The following is a 17,871-nucleotide window of genomic DNA, read 5'->3' as shown; positions in this document are numbered from 1 at the left end:
AAGTATATTTACATTTTTAATATTCAAAGTGAAATGTAAATGAAGTCTTCATTGTATGTAAATAGCTCTCAAGTTGTAACCTTACTTGAAGAATCCAGATGAAACAAAATGCAATGTTTAGCTTCTGTGTCTGGTTAGTTTGTCCATAAAACCACCCTACCATACAAATATCATAAGGAAATCAATGCCAAGAAAAAAAATCAATAAAAATACACTTTCTTTACCCAGTAATCAAGTATGTATATATGTATTCACATGCAAAAATACTGTTTTCCTACATTTTTCTTTAACAGTACATATATATGTGGGAATGTATATGTGTGTACGCATGTATATGTATACCTATGTGAATATAAGTATTTCTAAACACACACATATAAACATTTATATAATCCAAAAAGGCATGTTCCACAGAGGGCATGCATGTATTGTAAATATGGCCAAGAACCCATAATTGAGGATCTTACACCTGCATGGGTGACCTTACAATTATTGTTTGGATAAATAGGCATGGTATTAAACTATTCCCTAAATTTATACCTCTGTTTTAATAAATTAGTGTAGCACTCAGACCTCATCAGAAGAATTGGGAACAAAAGACCCATGGAAGGAGTTACAGAGACAAAGTTTGGAGCTGAGACGAAAAGATGGACCATCTAGAAACTGCCATATCCGGGGATCCATCCCATAATCAGCTTCCAAACGCTGACACCATTGCATACACTAGCAAGATTTTGCTAAAAGGACCCAGATATAGCTGTCTCTTGTGAGACTAGGCCGGGGCCTAGCAAACACAAAGTGGATGCTCACAGTCAGCTATTGGATGGATCACAGGGCCCCCAATGGAAGAGCTAGGGAAAGTACTCAAGGAGCTGAAGGGGTCTGCAACCCTATAGGTGGAACAACAATATGAACTAACCAATACCCCCCCTGGAGCTCGTGTCTTGAGCTGCATATGTATCAGAAGATGGCCTAGTCGGCCATCAGTTGAAAAAGAGGCCCATTGGTCATGCAAACTTTATATGCCTCAGTACAGGGGAACGCCAGGGCCAAAAAGTAGGAGTGGGTGGGTAGGGGAGTGGGTGGGGGAGTGTGTGGGGGACTTTTGGGATAGCATTGGAAATGTAATTGAAATAAATACTCAATAAAATATGGAAAAAAAAGAAAGAAATGTTTCTTTGTGCAGTGAACAGTTAACATCTTCTAAATAATCCACAGCCTCCCCAAACAGTCCCAGCAACTGGGGGCCAAGTTTTCAAATGCATGAGCCTATGGGGATCCTTTCTCCTTCCAATCAACATAATATGGAATCTAGAAGCACAAGCTTATTAATACAAATTTAACCAAGTGAAGTCTATTAAACCAGTATTGTTATCAGTGTTTTATATTCATTCTTGAATTGGAAAGGTACTATTATTAATTTCAAAAGACTTAAATTCTTGGTTAGAAGAGATTGTCTCCACCTCCTCCACCTCTTCCACTCCCTCCTCTTCTTCCTTTTTCTCCTCTTCCTTCTCCTCTTCTTCTTCCTCCCCCTGTTCCTTCACCTACTCTTCCTCATCTTCTTCTTCTTGTTCCTCCTCTTCTTCTTCCTTCTCCTTTTTTTTTTTTTTTTTCAAGACAGGGTTTTTCTATGTAACAGCTCTGGCTGTCCTGGAACTCAATCTGTAGAACAGATTGGTCTGCATTTCAGAGATCACCTGACTATCCCTCCTGAGTGCAGGAATTAAAAGTGTGCACAACCATACTCAGTGAGTTTTTCTTTCTCCTCTTATGAACTAGGCATGCTACTGGCAAAACAGTGTATGTAGAGAAGACATAAACAATAATAAAAAGACTGGATAACATAACACCAAGCTAATTATAGGATGCCTAGGTCCTTGCTTGCCTTCAAGAAAGCTTTGCAATAATATATGGGAGAAAATATTGTTTATTGTTACTGTTGGGTTTAAGTTCCCTGTACCAAAGAAACATGCCTACACAGTGAGATTTTTAAGGAAGCCTTGTGAAATATTTCATCCCAGGTTGCAGCATACTTTAAAGGGCAAGTTATTTGTTACCCTTTCTGCATGGACAGGAGCAGTGAGTGACTGGATGACTTGTCGTATTTTGAAATTTGGAGCCACAGGATATGTGTGCTATTAAGGAAGACCCTCACTTATAGCTTTCCTTTCATCCACTTTACAAATACCTCTTCTCATGCCAATGTTGTAATGATGCCACTTTACATACCCATCTTAGCCTTTAGCAGTGTAAGTGCCTATCACATGAATAGATTGAGCTTCATATTTTTGTATTTATCTTTGTAGCCCAGGTGTGGTGGTTTGAATGAGAATGACCCCCATGTTTGGTTTAGAGCTGGTGGACAGTTTAGGAGGGATTAGGAGGCATGATTGCCATTAGAGGTGGAGTTTAAAGTCTCCAAAACTCACACCATTCCTAGTTAGCTCTCTCTCTTTACCTGCAACTTGAAGATCATATATGAGCTGTCAGCTACTGCTCCAGCACCATGTCTGCCTGCCACCAAGCTTCCCTCCATAATGATCATGGATTGACTGTCTGAAATTGTAAGTAAACTCCAATTAAGTGTTTTTTTTTTTCTTTTATAAAATGCCTTGGTCATTCTGTCTGTTCACAGCAATAGAACAGTAACTAACACACCAGGACTTTTCATCCATGCATAACGGCAAGGCCGGCCTCAGGACATCCTGTGGATAAAACAAGGCCTGTGGCCCTTGTATTGTGCAGCCTGTGAGTGAAAATGGCAGTCATGTTCTTAAATGTTTGAAAAAACCCAAAAGAATAGTAATGTTTTACAATACCTGCCATTACATGAAATTCCAATGTCTTTAAATAAAGTTGTATCTGCTGCGGACCCTCTGGGCCCCTTTGTCTTCGTGGAATGGGTCTTTAGTCGCGGGTGGACAAAGCATAGGATGGATTGACAGACAGACGCACACAGGAGAGGTTGTGTGGAATCTGAATGTATTTTTACAACTCGAGCATCAGACTTTTTATGCAGAAGACAATAAGGAAGTTGGGTGACACACCAGCAAGGTACAAAGAGGTTACTGGATGCTTAATGACTCTTACACAAAACAGAGGAATGAAAACGCTAAGACTGGCAGGAACTGGGCAATAAAATAACTGAGACAAAGTCAGCCCTATCTAAGGTCAGCTATAGTCTTAGAAGCCAGGTGTGAGAACTTTTCACTCCTAGGGCAAGGGCTTTCACACCCAAGTCATGGTTCTAACTAGGGAGTTCCGGTCTAGCTAACCATCTCATAAATAATGCAATACTCTAAAACCACAGCCCGATCTACTTCCTAAACCATTGTAAATTCCTGTATATGGTGAGACTTGGCTTTTATTCTAAGTGATAGTGTAATACCAGAGGCTATTCTGAATGTCAACATTCTTACTTAATTTCAAGCCCATGGTCTTGCTCAAAGACATTCTAGGACTGTTGGAACACTGGCGGAAGGTTTTAGCTATGTCAGAATTCAATCTTAAAAGGCACTTATAATAGGATGATACTGAAAGAGAGCACGTGGATCCATACACTAGACTAAAGCGGGAATGGAGAATTAAGAGAATGCCAGACTCCAGGAGAAGAGCTTCCTTGAAGCTCTTTTTGCTTCATGAGCAGCTTTTAGGCATCCCTGCCTGACAAACTGACTCGACCAGAGTGCTGTGGCATGTATCCATGATAATACATTTAGGTAGTGTGTCTTTTTATACTACCACAGTAAGTATGAGTAGTTGTGACGTATACTGTGTAATTTGCAAGGATTAAAATAGTCACTAGTTTATACACAAAATGAATGCCATTCCTAGTCATATTTTCTGCTTTTATCCATCTAATTTTTATTTTAAGCATCTAACCAAATGGTACATGTGAGGTGAAAAACTGTGATAACTGGGTATATAATTAGTGGGAACATTTAGAGATGAAATACTCATTGATTATAAGATCTAAATCACATGAATTAGGTTCACTAGCAAAATATTTGAATGGTATTGCTACACTACAACAACAACATTTGGCAGTTTTAAACTGGCAAAGCTAAAATCCATTTCCTAGTCATTAAATCTCACTTAAGACAGGTCAGACACACTATTAATGATACTCTGTTATGCTTGCAGATGGGAGCCTAGCATAACTGTCCTCTGAGAGCCTTCACCTAGCAGCTGACCAAAACAGATGCAGACACCCACAGCCAAACTTATGACAGAGCTTGGGAGGTCTTATGGAAGGGTTGAGGGAAGGATTGCAGTCCTCAATGGAATAGAGACTTAACAGGAAGACCAACAGAGTCAACTAATCTGGACCCATGGGGTTTCTAAGAGACTGAGCCACTAAACAAAAGAGCATATATGGGCTGTACCTATGCCCCTGTGCACATAAGTAACAGATGTGAAGCTTGGTTTTCATTTGAGTTCCCAGTACTGGAACTAGGCCTTAGCCTGACCCTGTTGCCTGTGGATCCTGTTCCCCTAACTGGGCCACCTTGTTTGAACTCGGTGGGAGAGATGTGCCTAATCCTGCAGTGACTTTAGTTGCCATGGTTAGTTGGTACCCAGAGGGGACATCACCCTGTTCAGAGATGAAGGGGAGGGAGAAAAGGCGGGAGGGACTGTGTGAAGGGGTGTGTGTGTTGTGATAGGGATGCTAAATAAATAAATAAATAAATAGGAAAAGGACAGGCCAGAAATACTATCTTAAAATTCAGAAGTCAACCTATTGATATCAGAAAATTGTGTATTCATAATTTAAGCCATACCTTACATAGAATATGAAAAGTATATTGATATTAGAGGTTTCTACATTGATATAATGCATCTTTGTGGGACTTTTCTTCTTAATTTTTTCCATTTTTAAAATACATTTTTGTGATTACAAATACTTTTAAACACTGAATTTGATCAACTTAAAGCAGTGAAACCTTTAGAACTTGCTTTGCATGTATTTTCTTCCCTAACAGGAATATGATATCCAAATGCCTGACTACGGTGGAGATGCTTGTAAATAAGAATCTCAGGGGTCTGGGATAAAATAAGAGCAAAAAACTGACTTTCTATAGACATGTTTTTCAATGACAAAAAAGGTGTGTGCAGTTAAAAACACAATTTAACTGCTTTCTAGAGTATTTTGTCAGGAGTGCATATGAGAATTAGCTCAGGAATGCTCTCAAAATGCTGTATACTTTTATAGAGGGTTTTTTTTTTCTCCTCCAGCAACTGTAAGGAAAGGGAAAGATTTCAAGACATCATTTTACCTTCTTAGGCAAATACTAACCACATGAATTTCTTTTAAATTACAAAAACAAACCATATTTTGTCCTTTAGACACTCACTACTCTGTCCAAGAAGAAAAACATTAACCTTTTGAGAGTCCAAGGTTTCTATCAGTCCTCCTTCAAGTACACCAAGAACCTATGAAGGTAGGCCTGCTTGTTGGTTTAATGTCAATTTGACAGAAGCTAGATTAATCTGAAAAAGGGGAACCTCAATTGAGAAAATGCTCTCATAAGATCCATCTGAGGCATTCTCTTAATTAGTGATTTATGAGGGAGAGCCTAGGCCATTGTGGATGGTGTCATCACTGGGCTGGTGATCCTGGGTTATATAAGCAGGCTGAGCAAGCTATGGGGAGCAAGTCAGTATCCAGCACCCTTTCCATGGCCTGTGCATCAGTTACTGCCTCCAGGTTCCAGTTCTGCTTGAGTTGCTGTCCTGACTTCCTCAACTGATGGACTATGCTCTGGAAGTGTAAGCCAAAAATACCCTTTCCTCCCCAACTCACTTATTGGTTGTAGTGTTTTGTCACAGCAATAGCAACCCTAACTAGGACAACAGGGAAATGCAAGAAACACCTGTATAGTCAACCAAAGGTTCCTTTTCACACACACACACACACACACACACACACACACACAAATGCTGAGAAAGAAATACATAATACTTTCCCAGCTGTTTGAACTATCTAATAATAACTATTACACTAAAGTGTGAAATTAGTTGCTTCTAAATAACACATGGCACAGATGCAGAGAAGAGAACTGCATATGCTTTGCATTATTCTTGTGACAGGCTGCTAGAAGATCACCAACCTGACTTTCTCTTCTTCCTTTCTCATCCCCTTTGTGGATGAAGCTAAAGTATTCTGGCAAGTAGTATGTAGCTAGTTATGATGAATGTCTCTTTTTGGGTTGAACACTCTGACACTCACACCTCTAAAGCTTCATTTTCCACCTACCAACTGAAGGGAGGAGTTCTTGGCCTTTGGTTGCTTGATCAGGAATGCTGACCTGGGATTCTTACAGTATCATTAGTTGTCTTGTATACACTTCCATTTTCAGGCAGGTGTTAGCTAAAACAAATGTTACTGAATATTCTCATGTATATAAAAGTAAAATCCACTGAGAAGTTGTGCTCAGTTAGAAATATTCTTACCTAAGTGGAGGAACCTTTCAAATTTATGGTAGATTCTTTCAGCAATATGCTAAAGTGTCATTAATGGGAACTTTTCCCTTAACTATATTTAACTCAAGACAGAAGTTGTAAAAGTTATGCTGCCAGTCTATTCCTCCGATCAATAAGATGATACTGTAGTGTTTTGGAATAGCCTTATGTTCTGGTTTCAGTTTGCCTTTTTTTTTTTTTTTTTTAAACACAAACTTCCCAGAGATTTTAATTAAACAGTGTTTTAAGTCCCATTATTCTTTTCTTTTTTTTTTTGATTTTTTATTAGATATTTTCTTTATATATACATTTCAAATGCTATCCCGAAAGTTTCCTATACCCTCCCCCACACTGTCCTGTTCCCCTACACACCCACTTCCACTTCTTGGCCCTGGCATTCCCCTGTACTGGGGCATATAAAGTTTGCAATACCAAGGGGCCTTTCTTCCCAGTGATGTACATTATACACTTGGAGATGAAGTGGAAGAGATGGCAATTCTTTTTCTTTAGGGTCCTAAGTTAAGAATAAATCTTAGGCAGGTTGATGGTGGCACACCTTTTAATCCCAGCACTTGGGAGGCAGGGGCAGGTGTATCTCTGTGAATTTAGAGGCCAACTAGCTTACCCAAGTTCCAGGACAGCTAAAGCTGGATAGAGAAACAAAATGAAGCAATAAAACCTAAGAAGTCATTTTATGTGGTTCCACCTGAGTGCACAAGATGGATCTTGAGTGGCAGAGAAGCTGACCACAGATATATAATGCAGTATAACTCAGTAAGGTAGCATGAGTTTGTGTGTCTAGCTGCTGAGGCAGTAAGATGGTTTGAACCCAGAAAATTAAGGTCAACCTGGGGAGTAGAGTAACAAAGAGCTTCTCAAGGAAACAGGAAGGGGACGGGAGAATAAAGGTATAAGGAGCAAAGGAATGCTGAGTTGAGTGAAATCCTGAGTGAATGTGGAGTGTTGTCATGGACACAGCCACAGCAAGGATTAAGGCCTCAGAACCATGGGAAATTGGCAAAGTCTTTCCCCATAGGGCCCAAGCTTGAAATTGGCAAAATCTTCTTCCACTGGCCCAAGTACAAGTATTTACGAACAACTGGCCTGTTTGGGCAAAACCTAGCAAATGCAACTCCCTCCTCTTAAATGTTTGTAGCCTGAGACTGCTGGGCTATAGATACCTCCTACCCAGATTAGTCCCCCTCCCCCTTTCCCACGATACTCCCAACATGTTTGAGTTGCAGCAGGTGGAAATGCCACCCCATAAGAGTGGCGGCACCTCACCTGGTCCCAGCTTTTGTGTACATGTCTGACATTTATATATTACCCTCATCACCCTTAGATAGGGTTTCTGGACCAAGCTTTGCAGGTCACAGTAGAAAGAGAAGAGAAGAGAAAAGAAAGGGAGGGAGGACATGTAACTGCTTTTAGTTTACCCAGGCTTGGCACTGCTGCTGCTTAAGAGCCAATTAGCATCTTTCTTTTTTTTTTTTTTTTTTTTTAGATTTATTTATTTATTATATGTAAGTACACTGTAGCTGTCTTCAGACACTCCAGAAGAGGGCGCCAGATCTCATTACGGATGGTTGTGAGCCACCATGTGGTTGCTGGGATTTGAACTCTGGACCTTCGGAAGAGCAGTCGGGTGCTCTAACCACTGAGCCATCTCACCAGCCCCCAATTAGCATCTTTCACAAACCATTTCCTCAAAGGCAAAAAGCAGTATCTTCACAGTGAGGTGAGGACTGACCCAAGTCTTTGTCCTTTGAATAAAAGTCACGTACACATACAACATGTTCAACCTCCTCAGTTTCGCCCCTTGAAAGATATGGAATAAGTGGAAATCAAACCGAGGAGTAACGGCATGGCTCAGAGCAGAATGACATTAAATGTTTTTATTGAAGAAAAGAAGGGAAACCATGGACATCATAGAGCAAAAGCAGCTTCCCAGGCGAAGCTGTTACACTTTGTGCTAAATAACCTCATGAACCAAGAGTGTACAGAATACAGAATCCACAGAACAGGTAAGTTACTTCAACAGCAAAGGAGAAAAAGAGAATATAATTCTTTAAGGTAAAATTTGGTCAAGTGATAAATTTAGTTGCTCAAAATTTCTAGCCCTTATCCACCTAAATTCAGTATGGTTCAAAATATATGCATTTAATGTGTGCATACTGAATCCCCATTTTTCATGGAAGCCTCTTTTTAGAAGAATTTTTTTTTTAATTTCACATTTATTTGACCTGACACTCAATTTTTAAAAATTTGTATTTGATATAAGTATGTGTGTGTTCATCTATACACACTTAAAAAAACCCCAAACCAATTCTTATAAGCAGAGGGGTCATGCTTTCCCCTACAAACTAGTGTTGGTGAATTTCAGTTATTTCTCCTGTGTGTCTTAGAAACTTGGTGTGTTCTCAATGCACCCACACAGTCAGGTGGGTTGACAGATGTGTCAAAAATACTTTATGAAAAGAGGGAGGTAGCTCATGCGAGTTGGCAACCTTTTGTGTACTGTTTCCTATTGGAGCAGGCTGCCTCCCTTTGACATCTTACAGTTAAAGATGAAAGGAAAACTTCTTTACTTTGAAGCCTAGTGAGCACAGTTGTACATTTACTATAATCCACCTTCAACTTGGCTTATAATGTAAGATGATGAATACCTTACACTCAGTACACAGCATTTAGAAAGTACTGAAGAAACACTTTGTAGACAATACTTTTTTTGTTTTCATGTTAAACATCAGCTTCTATGGGATATATTTCAAGGATGGTTTGTTACCACTTTATAAACATTCTAGGCCATACAAACATCACAAGTAACATCAATGTCAATTTTTTTTTTCTGTATCAATTACTGAAGGCTAATTCTAACATATATGCTACTTAAGGGGGGAAAAGAAGATAATCATGACACATTGCAAAGATAGGAATATAGCATCTTAATTGTAAGGATGATCTTAGGGTCCAGAAAGAGGGGACTCTCTAGAAGGTGATGGTGTGGCTTCCTCAGGTGGATAAACTGTAAGTGTACAAGCTCGAATACCACCAAGAGACTCTGGCAGATCGAAAACCTTATGCCATTCATTTTTCTCTGGATCATACTTCTGCACTATCTCTACCATACAGCGATTATTCCATGAATATCCACCAACCACATAGATTTTATTCTCAAAGACAGCGACCCCAACATCACTCTGCCCTCTTAACATGGAAGCAATTGGGGTCCACTGGTCAAGGATAGGTGAGTAGTATTCACAGCTCAGGACATCATCGTAATCACTGGTTCCGCGAAAATGGTTGCCACCAATGACATAGAGCCTATCTCCCACCGTACACATGCAGTGTAGGCCTCGGACAGTGGTCATCGGTGCCTTCTGGGTCCATTTGTCAGTATCAGGGTCGAAGCACATGAGCTCCTTTTGGAAAGTGTCATGGGTAATTCCTCCTAAAGAATGAAAAAAAATAGGCATGAGCAAAAGAAATCCTAAAGAATGTATGATGGTTAACTTTTCCTACATTTTACGGCATATTATAGCTTATAAATATATAGCTGTTGTAGCTCCATATTCTTTAATAACAACAACAAAGAAAAGAAAACCTTACATTTAACTATTTAAAATGAGTGAAAATATATTATTACAGCAACCTTCTCAAACAAAGAGCCATCATACTTAAGGAGTGTCAATAGATGGAAATATATTTTGGCCACTATTAGAGTTAACTGCGTAGTAAAATCGAACTACAAAGCATCAGTGTGTGTGACATTTTAGTGAGTAGGCTATGGGTGCTGAGGACTAGCCTAGGCTACTTTAAATTGCAGGTACCCATTAGTCCCTTTTCCAAATCAAAATACCCATTCTAGTTAACATATTAGGGTTTTGAATATAAACCCAGATTTGGAATTTTGAACATAAGAATTTTATATATGTATCAGTTGGTTGTTGGTGTATTGGGTCAAAGTAAGTCAAATTACCTACAATCTGAATACAGATAGAACACAAATAATAAAATGGTAATGAAAGTACCAAACTCTATCTTCAGCTTACAAGGGACAGACCTAAGCTGATCTTTATCTGTATCATAGATTTTTCAAGTAGCAAGACAGAAATTAATGAAACATATTTATCTAATTTTTAAATTCCTACCAGAAAGCAAAGCATTGTTTTTTGGTTACAACATTGGCTCAGTTCTTAGCCTAACATCAATGTGGAAGATAGTTTTTGCAGCATATACCAGTTATACCAAAGTGCCACTAAAACCATTCAAGTGTCAGCTTTGCTCCAGGGAACTGGGAGCCATTGTTATAGTAGTAGAGCACTTACACACATGAAACAGGTAGGTGATACAATATGATTTCCTTTATGGCTCTGACAATGTAAGATGCCCCATAGTCACTCATGAACTGAACCCTGGAAGCCTGCCAACCACATGCCACACAGTCATTCACAGATCTTTCTTGACTATAGACATCATAAGGCAATGTCCTGTGACTCATCAGCCCCTTAACAACTTAGCTTTCTAATAACAGAACTATTTGCCTGGCATTGAGGGGAGAGGGCTCTTAGAGGCAGACTGAACTAGGGAAAAAAAGAAAGATGGAGAGGGAGAGAGGAAGAGAGAAGGAGTGGGAGGGGAAGTGGGAGGGGGAGAGGGAGAGACAGGGGTGGGTGGGAGAAAAGGAGAGAGGGAGGAAAGGAGAAAGCATGTGGGGTGAACAAAATTGCCTAAAAATTAAATGTCAATATCAAAGGTGATCACCATGTCAAAATATATTTCTGAATTCATGACTTTCTTTAGGGAAATACAAGTACAAACTATTTGAGAGTCAAAGTTGTTATCTGAATACTGAATAAACTTAAGTCATTTTGGAATTTTCTTTTTTCTTTTTCTTTTTTTTATTAGATATTTTCTTTGTTTACATTTCAAATGTTATCACATTTCCTAGTTTTCTCTCCAAAAAATCCTCTCCCCCCACTCCCCCTGCTCCCCAACCCACCCACTCCCATTACTAGTCCTGGCATTCCCCTATACTGGGGCATAGAACCATCACAGGGAGGGCCTCTCCTCCCATTGATGGCCAACTAGGCCATCCTCTGCTACATAAGCCAATAGAGCCACAAGTTCCATCACATGTTTTCTTTGATTGGTGGTTTAGTTCCAAGGAGCTCTGGGTGTACTGGTTAGTTCATATGGATGTTCCTCCTTCAGACTCCTTCAGTTCCTTGGGTACTTTCTCTTGCTCCTTCATTGGTGACTTTGTGCTCTGTCCAATAGATGGCTGTGAGCATCCACTTGTGTATTTTCCAGGCACTGGTAGAGCCTCTCAGGAGACAGCTTTATCAAGCTCCTGACAACAGGCTCTTGTTGGCATCTGTCATAGTGTGTGGGTTTGGTAGCTGTTTATGGGTTGGATCCACAAGTGGAGCAGTCTCTGAAAGGTCATTCCTTCAGTCTCAGCTCCGAAATTTGTCTCCGTAAATCCTCCCATGGGCATTTAAGAAGAATTCAGAGCTTCTGGGCTAATATCCACTGATCAGTGATTGCATATCATGTGTGTTCTTTTGTGATTGGGTTACCTCACTTAGGATGATATCCTCCAGATCCATCCATTTGTCGAAGAATTTCATAAATTCATTCTTTTTAATAGCTATGTAGTACCCATTGTGTAAATGAACCACATTTTCTGTATCTTGTCCTCTGTTGAGGGACATCTTGGTTTTTCTAGCTTCTGGCTATTATAAATAAGGCTGCTATGAACATAGTGGAGCATGTGTCCTTCTTAACAGCTATGAACATAGTGGAGCATGTGTCCTTCTTACCAGTTGGAACATCTTCTGGGTATATGCCCAGGAGAGGTATTGTTGGATCTACCAGTAGTACTATGTCCAGTTTTCTGAGGAACTGCCAAACTGATTTCCAGAGTAGTTGTACCAACTTGCAGTCCCACCAGCAATGGAGGAGTGTTCCTCTTTCTCCACATCCTCACCAGCATCTGCTGTCACCTGAGCTTTTGATCTTAGCCATTCTGACTGGTATGAGGTGGAATCTCAGGGTTGTTTGATTTGCATTTCCCTGATGATTAAGGATGCTGTACATTTTTTTAGGTGCTTCTCAGCCATTCAATATTCCTCAGTTGAGAATTCTTTGTTTAGCTCTATACCCCATTTTTTAAAAAATAGAGCTGTTTAGTTTTCTGGAGTCTGACTTCTTGAGTTCTTTATATATATTGGATTTTAGCCCCCTATGGGATTTAGCATTGGTGAAGATCTTTTCCAATCTGTTGATTGCCTTTTGATCTTGTTGACAGTGTCCTTTGACTGGCAGAAGCTTTGAAGTTTTATGAGGTCCCATTTGAAGATTCTTGACCTTACAGCACAAATCATTGTTGTTCTGTTCAGGAATTTTTCCCCTGTGCCCATATCTTAAAGACTCTTCTCCACTTTCTCCTCTGTAAATTTCAGTGTCTCTGGTTTTATGTGGAGTTCTTTGATTAACTTAGACTTGAACTTTGTACAAGGAGATAAGAATGGATCAATTCGCACTCTTCTACATGATAACTGCCAGTTGAGCCAGCACCATTTGTTGAAGATGCTGTCTTCTTTCCACTGGATGGTTTTAGCTCCTTTATCAAAGATCAAATGATCATAGGTGTGTGGGTTCATTTCTGGGCCTTCAATTCTGTTCATTTGATATACCTGTCTGTCACTGTTTCAGTACCATGCAGTTTTTATCACAATTGCTCTGTAGTACAGCTTGAGATCAGGGATGGTGATTTTACCAGAGGTTCTTTTATTGCTGAGCATAGTTTTTGCTATCCTAGGTTTTTTATTATTCCAGATGAATTTGAAAATTGCCCTTTCTAACTCTGTGAAGAATTGAGTTGCAATTTTGATGGAGATTGCATTGAATCTGTAGATTGCTTTTGGCAAGATAGCCATTTTTACTGTATTAAGTCTACCAATTCATGAGCATGGGAGATCTTTCCATCTTCTGAGATATTCTTGGATTTCTTTCTTTAGAGAATTGAAGTTCTTATCATACAGATCTTTTACTTCCTTAGTTAGAGTCACACCAAGGTATTTTATATCATTTGTGACTATTGTGAAGGGTGTTGTTACCCTAATTTCTTTCTCAGCCTGTTTATCCTTTGTGTAGAGAAAGGCCACTGATTTATTTCAGTTAATTTTATATCCAGATACTTCACTGAAGCTGTTTATCAGGTATAGGAGTTCTCTGGGGAATTTTGGGGGTCACTTATATATACTATCATATCATCTGCAAATAATGATATTTTGATTTCTTCCTTTCCAATTTGTGTTCCTTTGATCTCCTTTTGTTGTCTAATTGCTCTGACTATGACTTCAAGTAATATATTGAATAGGTAGGGAGAAAGTGGGCAGCCTTGTCTAGTCCCTGATTTTAGTGGGATTGCTTCAAGTTTCTCATCATTTGGTTTGATGTTGGCTACTGGTTTGTTGTATATTGCTTTTATTATGTTTAGGTATGGGCCTTGAATTCCTGATCTTTCCAAGACTTTTATCATGAAGGGGTGTTAGACTTTGTTAAATGCTTTCTGAGCATCTAATGAGATGATCATGTGACTTTTGTCTTTGACTTAATTTATATAGTGGATACATCCATATATTAAAGCATCCCCGCATCCTTGAGATGAAGCCTACTTGATCATGATGGCTGATCATTTTGAGGTGTTCTTGGATTCGTTTGAGAGAATTTCATTGAGTATTTTTGCATTGATAATCATAAGGGACATTGGCTAAAATATCTCTTTCTTTGTTGAGTGTTTCTGTGGTTTAAGAATCAGAGTAATTGTGGCATCATAGAACTAATTGGGTAGAGTACCTTCTGTTTTTATTTTGTGGAATAATTTAAGGAGTATTGGAATTAGGTCTTCATTGAAGGTCTGATAGAACTCTGCACTAAACCCATCTGGTCCTCGGCTTTTTTGGCTGGGAGACTATAAACTACTGTTTCTATTTCTTTAGGGGACATGGGACTGTTTAGATCATTAATCTGTTCCTGATTTAACTTTGGTACCTGGTATCTGTCTAGAAAATTTTCCATTTCATCCAGGTTTTCCAGTTTTGTTGAGTATAGCCTTTTGTAGGAGGATCTGATTGTTCTGTTGTTATGTCTCCCTTTTCATTTCTGATTTTGTTAATTAGGATACTATCCCTGTACCCTTTAGTTAGTCTGGCTAAGGGTTTAGCTATCTAGTTGATTTTCTCAAAGAAACAGCTCCTTGTTTGGTTTATTCTTTGTATAGTTCTTTTCGTTTCCACTTGGTTGGTTTCAGACCTGAATTTGATTATTTCCTGCTGTCTAGTCCTCTTTGGTCAATTTGCTTTCTTTTGTTCTAGAGCTTTTAGGTGTGCTGTCAAGCTGCTAGTGTGTGCTCTCTCTAGTTTCTTTTTGGTGGCCCTCAGAGCTATGAATTTTTCTCTTAGAAATGCTTTCATTTTGTCCCATAAGTTTGGGTATGTTGTGGCTTAATTTTTATTAAACTCTAAAAAGTCTTTAATTTCTTTCTGTAATTCTTCCTTTATCAAGTTATTATTGAGTAGATTGTTGTTCAGCTTCCAAGTGTATGTGGGCTTTCTATTATTTATGTTGTTATTGAAGATCAGCCTTAGTCCATAGTGATCTGATAGTGTGCATGAGATTATTTCAATAGTTTTGTATCTGTTGAAGCTTGTTTGGTGACCGATTATATGGTCAGTTTTGGAGATGGTACCATGAGGTGCTGAGAAAAAGGTATATCCTTTTGTTTTAGGATAAAATGTTCTATAGATATCTGTTAAATCCATTTGTTTCATAACTTCTTTAGTTTGACTGTGTCTCTGTTTATTTCCTATTTCCAAGATCTGTCCTGGAATTTTCATATAAAAGTATCTCTGCATATAATGGCACCACAGTTGAATCCCTATTATAATACTAAAGGAATAATATACGTGTTTTGTTATGTACATTATATATATTACATGTAAATAGATTTGTATGTATGTTTTATTTCCTAATATGGCTTAGCCAAATTTTAAGTCAAACAAATGATTATTGCATATAAATAGTGTTTACTAGAATACAGAGTATTGGGACTTACATTAAAAATGAACTGGAAATAAATGCTTTCTAATTTCTCATACATTATACATCTATAACTGAATTGGTTTGGTGCTAGATTGTAAACTTACAGAATACTCTAATTATTCACACACAAATATACATATAAAATCTCCTGAAAATATAAATATATTTTTACAATTTTTCCCAGGAATTGTTATTATTACTGGTACTATATGGAAAGATCATATTCAGTAGGAGAAGAAGTATCTAGCTCTACAGAGACTTGATATACCAGGGTGGGAGATACCCATGGGAGGTCTCCACTCTCTCAGAGGAAAGGGTAGGGGAAGGGGAAGGATTTGGAAGGAGGGGCAGTGATCAGGATGTAAAGTGAATACATAAATTAATTAAAAATGAATAAAAATTATTATGATAAGTTCACAGGGTATTTGTCTACCTGAAATATACATCACTCCTCCATACACAGTTCCCGCATGGCCATAGTGAGGTTCATTCATTTTGGCAACATAGGTCCATTCATTTGTTCTCGGATTGTAACATTCCACAGTAGCTGTTGAAAAACAAAAAGAAAAGAAATGAAATTATATTTTAATTTCAAGTTTTATTTTATTTTAGTAGAATAATAATAATAACATATTAATCTCTGAAAATGCTTAATATGAGTCCTTAGAGGGCATCTTATAGTTTTTGAGACTATTAAAATGAAACATTAAGAGATATTATATTAGGCTAGATTATATAAATTTCTAAACATTATACAAATGTACAAATCACTAAGAATTTTTTCTACCATCTGTTTTTTACTTTTTACTTTGACATTTCTCCAATTTCTTTGCTCTAAAAATACAGGAAAAGATAAAAAAAATCACAAAGGAAGAATAACACACCAATTCTGAATACCTATTTTTGACATAGTGTACAGGAACAAACATCACTATCTGTAAAACCTATTGTACAGCTGAATCTGAGGGTATAATTACTGACTGATTTATTTCATACACATTTCACTATGGCAACTGCTATAACCAATACCACCATTCTTAACCCAAAGATGATTGGCAATAATGTGTTAATTACTTTATTAAGTGGACTTGATATCAGTAATCAATTTGTCATCTTCCACATAAAGTACTTTGGACAAGTGACCTCAGTTACTTAAGTATCTTTCAATCTACCCTGTTGGAAACTACAAGATCAGAACAATAGCAGTCCAGGCAGATTAAAAAAAATGTTTCTTTTTACAAAGAAAGAAGCAGATATACTGAAGACTGGCAGAAAGCATGAAGTCTAGATGGACTTGAAAGATTCAGATTTACTACAGATACTGCAAAAGCATATCAAATTCTTTGTTTCCCTCAACCCTGTCTTTTCACCTGACAAAACCACAACACTATGCAGGGAAGCATGGTGGCAACCTCAAAATAAAATCTGCTTTATGATATAGTTTTTACTTTAGGATACAGCTCTTGGCAGTGACATAAAGCAGAAAGTCTAAGGTTTAGCAGCTTTAAAGGCAATCCTAACTGAGAGTATACCTTTGAATTACATTCCCTACTTATTAAGCACAAGCAAATATGGGGATAGAGAAGCAATTTTGTTTGTGTTCTACAAAGTAATTTTGTTTATTCCATCAGTTCACTTATGCCAAGTACTCTTGCTCCTCCCATCATGCCTATGCATTAGCAATTTACATCCTTCTAGTCCTTTCCTTTTCCACGTACTTCGTGTTTATTTTTTTTTAATTTCAAAATCTTTTCAATTGTCATTCTGATTTATTCTCTTGATGACCTATATGAGGCTGTGGAGTTTTTAATGGGTACATAATAATGATGTATTTATAGCATACAGTATGATGTTCTGATATGTGTATACATATATGATGGTCAAATCAGTATAATTAATATATCTATCATTTCAAGTATATATTGCCTTTATTTTGCAATGCTTTATAAAATACTCTTTTCTAGTTGCTTTTAGCATGACTATCACCTGACAAGCAAAATCTGTCACCTGACAGATTATATACTATTCTTTCTCCCCTATTTTTGTCTCATACACAGAGGGACTTAATGTACTGAGTGGCATGTGATATTAGAAAGTAAGAAATGGACAAACTTTCTATGAAAAAGCAATCTAACCTCACATCGTAACAGAAGGGGGATTACAAAAAAGACTTCCAGGTATCATTTTCTCCATATAGTTCAAGCCAAAAAGAGACCTGATTAGCTATATGCTTCTATTAATGCAACATTTTCCCCTTTGAACTTTGAAATTTCTCCATTATAACTGTCCTTTTAT

At 38.0% G+C, this 17,871-nt stretch overlaps 1 protein-coding gene across 5 annotated transcripts in view; it reads right to left on the bottom strand.

Moving 5' to 3' along the window:
- Positions 1-8,345: 8,345 nt before the first annotated feature.
- Klhl13 (kelch like family member 13) overlaps positions 8,346-17,871 on the bottom strand; it is a 160,216-nt gene continuing 150,690 nt past the window's right edge. For all 5 annotated transcript variants that reach the window (XM_085838235.1, XM_085838239.1, XM_085838236.1 and 2 more), the window contains 2 exons: positions 16,010-16,123; positions 8,346-9,916 (listed from right to left, as the gene is read on the bottom strand). In XM_085838235.1, the coding sequence (XP_085694361.1) occupies positions 9,429-9,916; positions 16,010-16,123 (602 nt within the window). In that variant the 3' untranslated portion in view covers positions 8,346-9,428. The remainder of the gene's footprint in view (positions 9,917-16,009; positions 16,124-17,871) is intronic.

The sequence above is a fragment of the Mus caroli genome, unplaced genomic scaffold (genome assembly GCF_978045245.1).
Source record: "Mus caroli unplaced genomic scaffold, Mus_caroli_1 scaffold_5, whole genome shotgun sequence".
In the NCBI taxonomy this organism is placed as follows: domain Eukaryota; kingdom Metazoa; phylum Chordata; class Mammalia; order Rodentia; family Muridae; genus Mus; species Mus caroli.
Note: the sequence above shows the minus strand (reverse complement) of the source record. Positions and strands in the feature narration are given on the sequence as shown.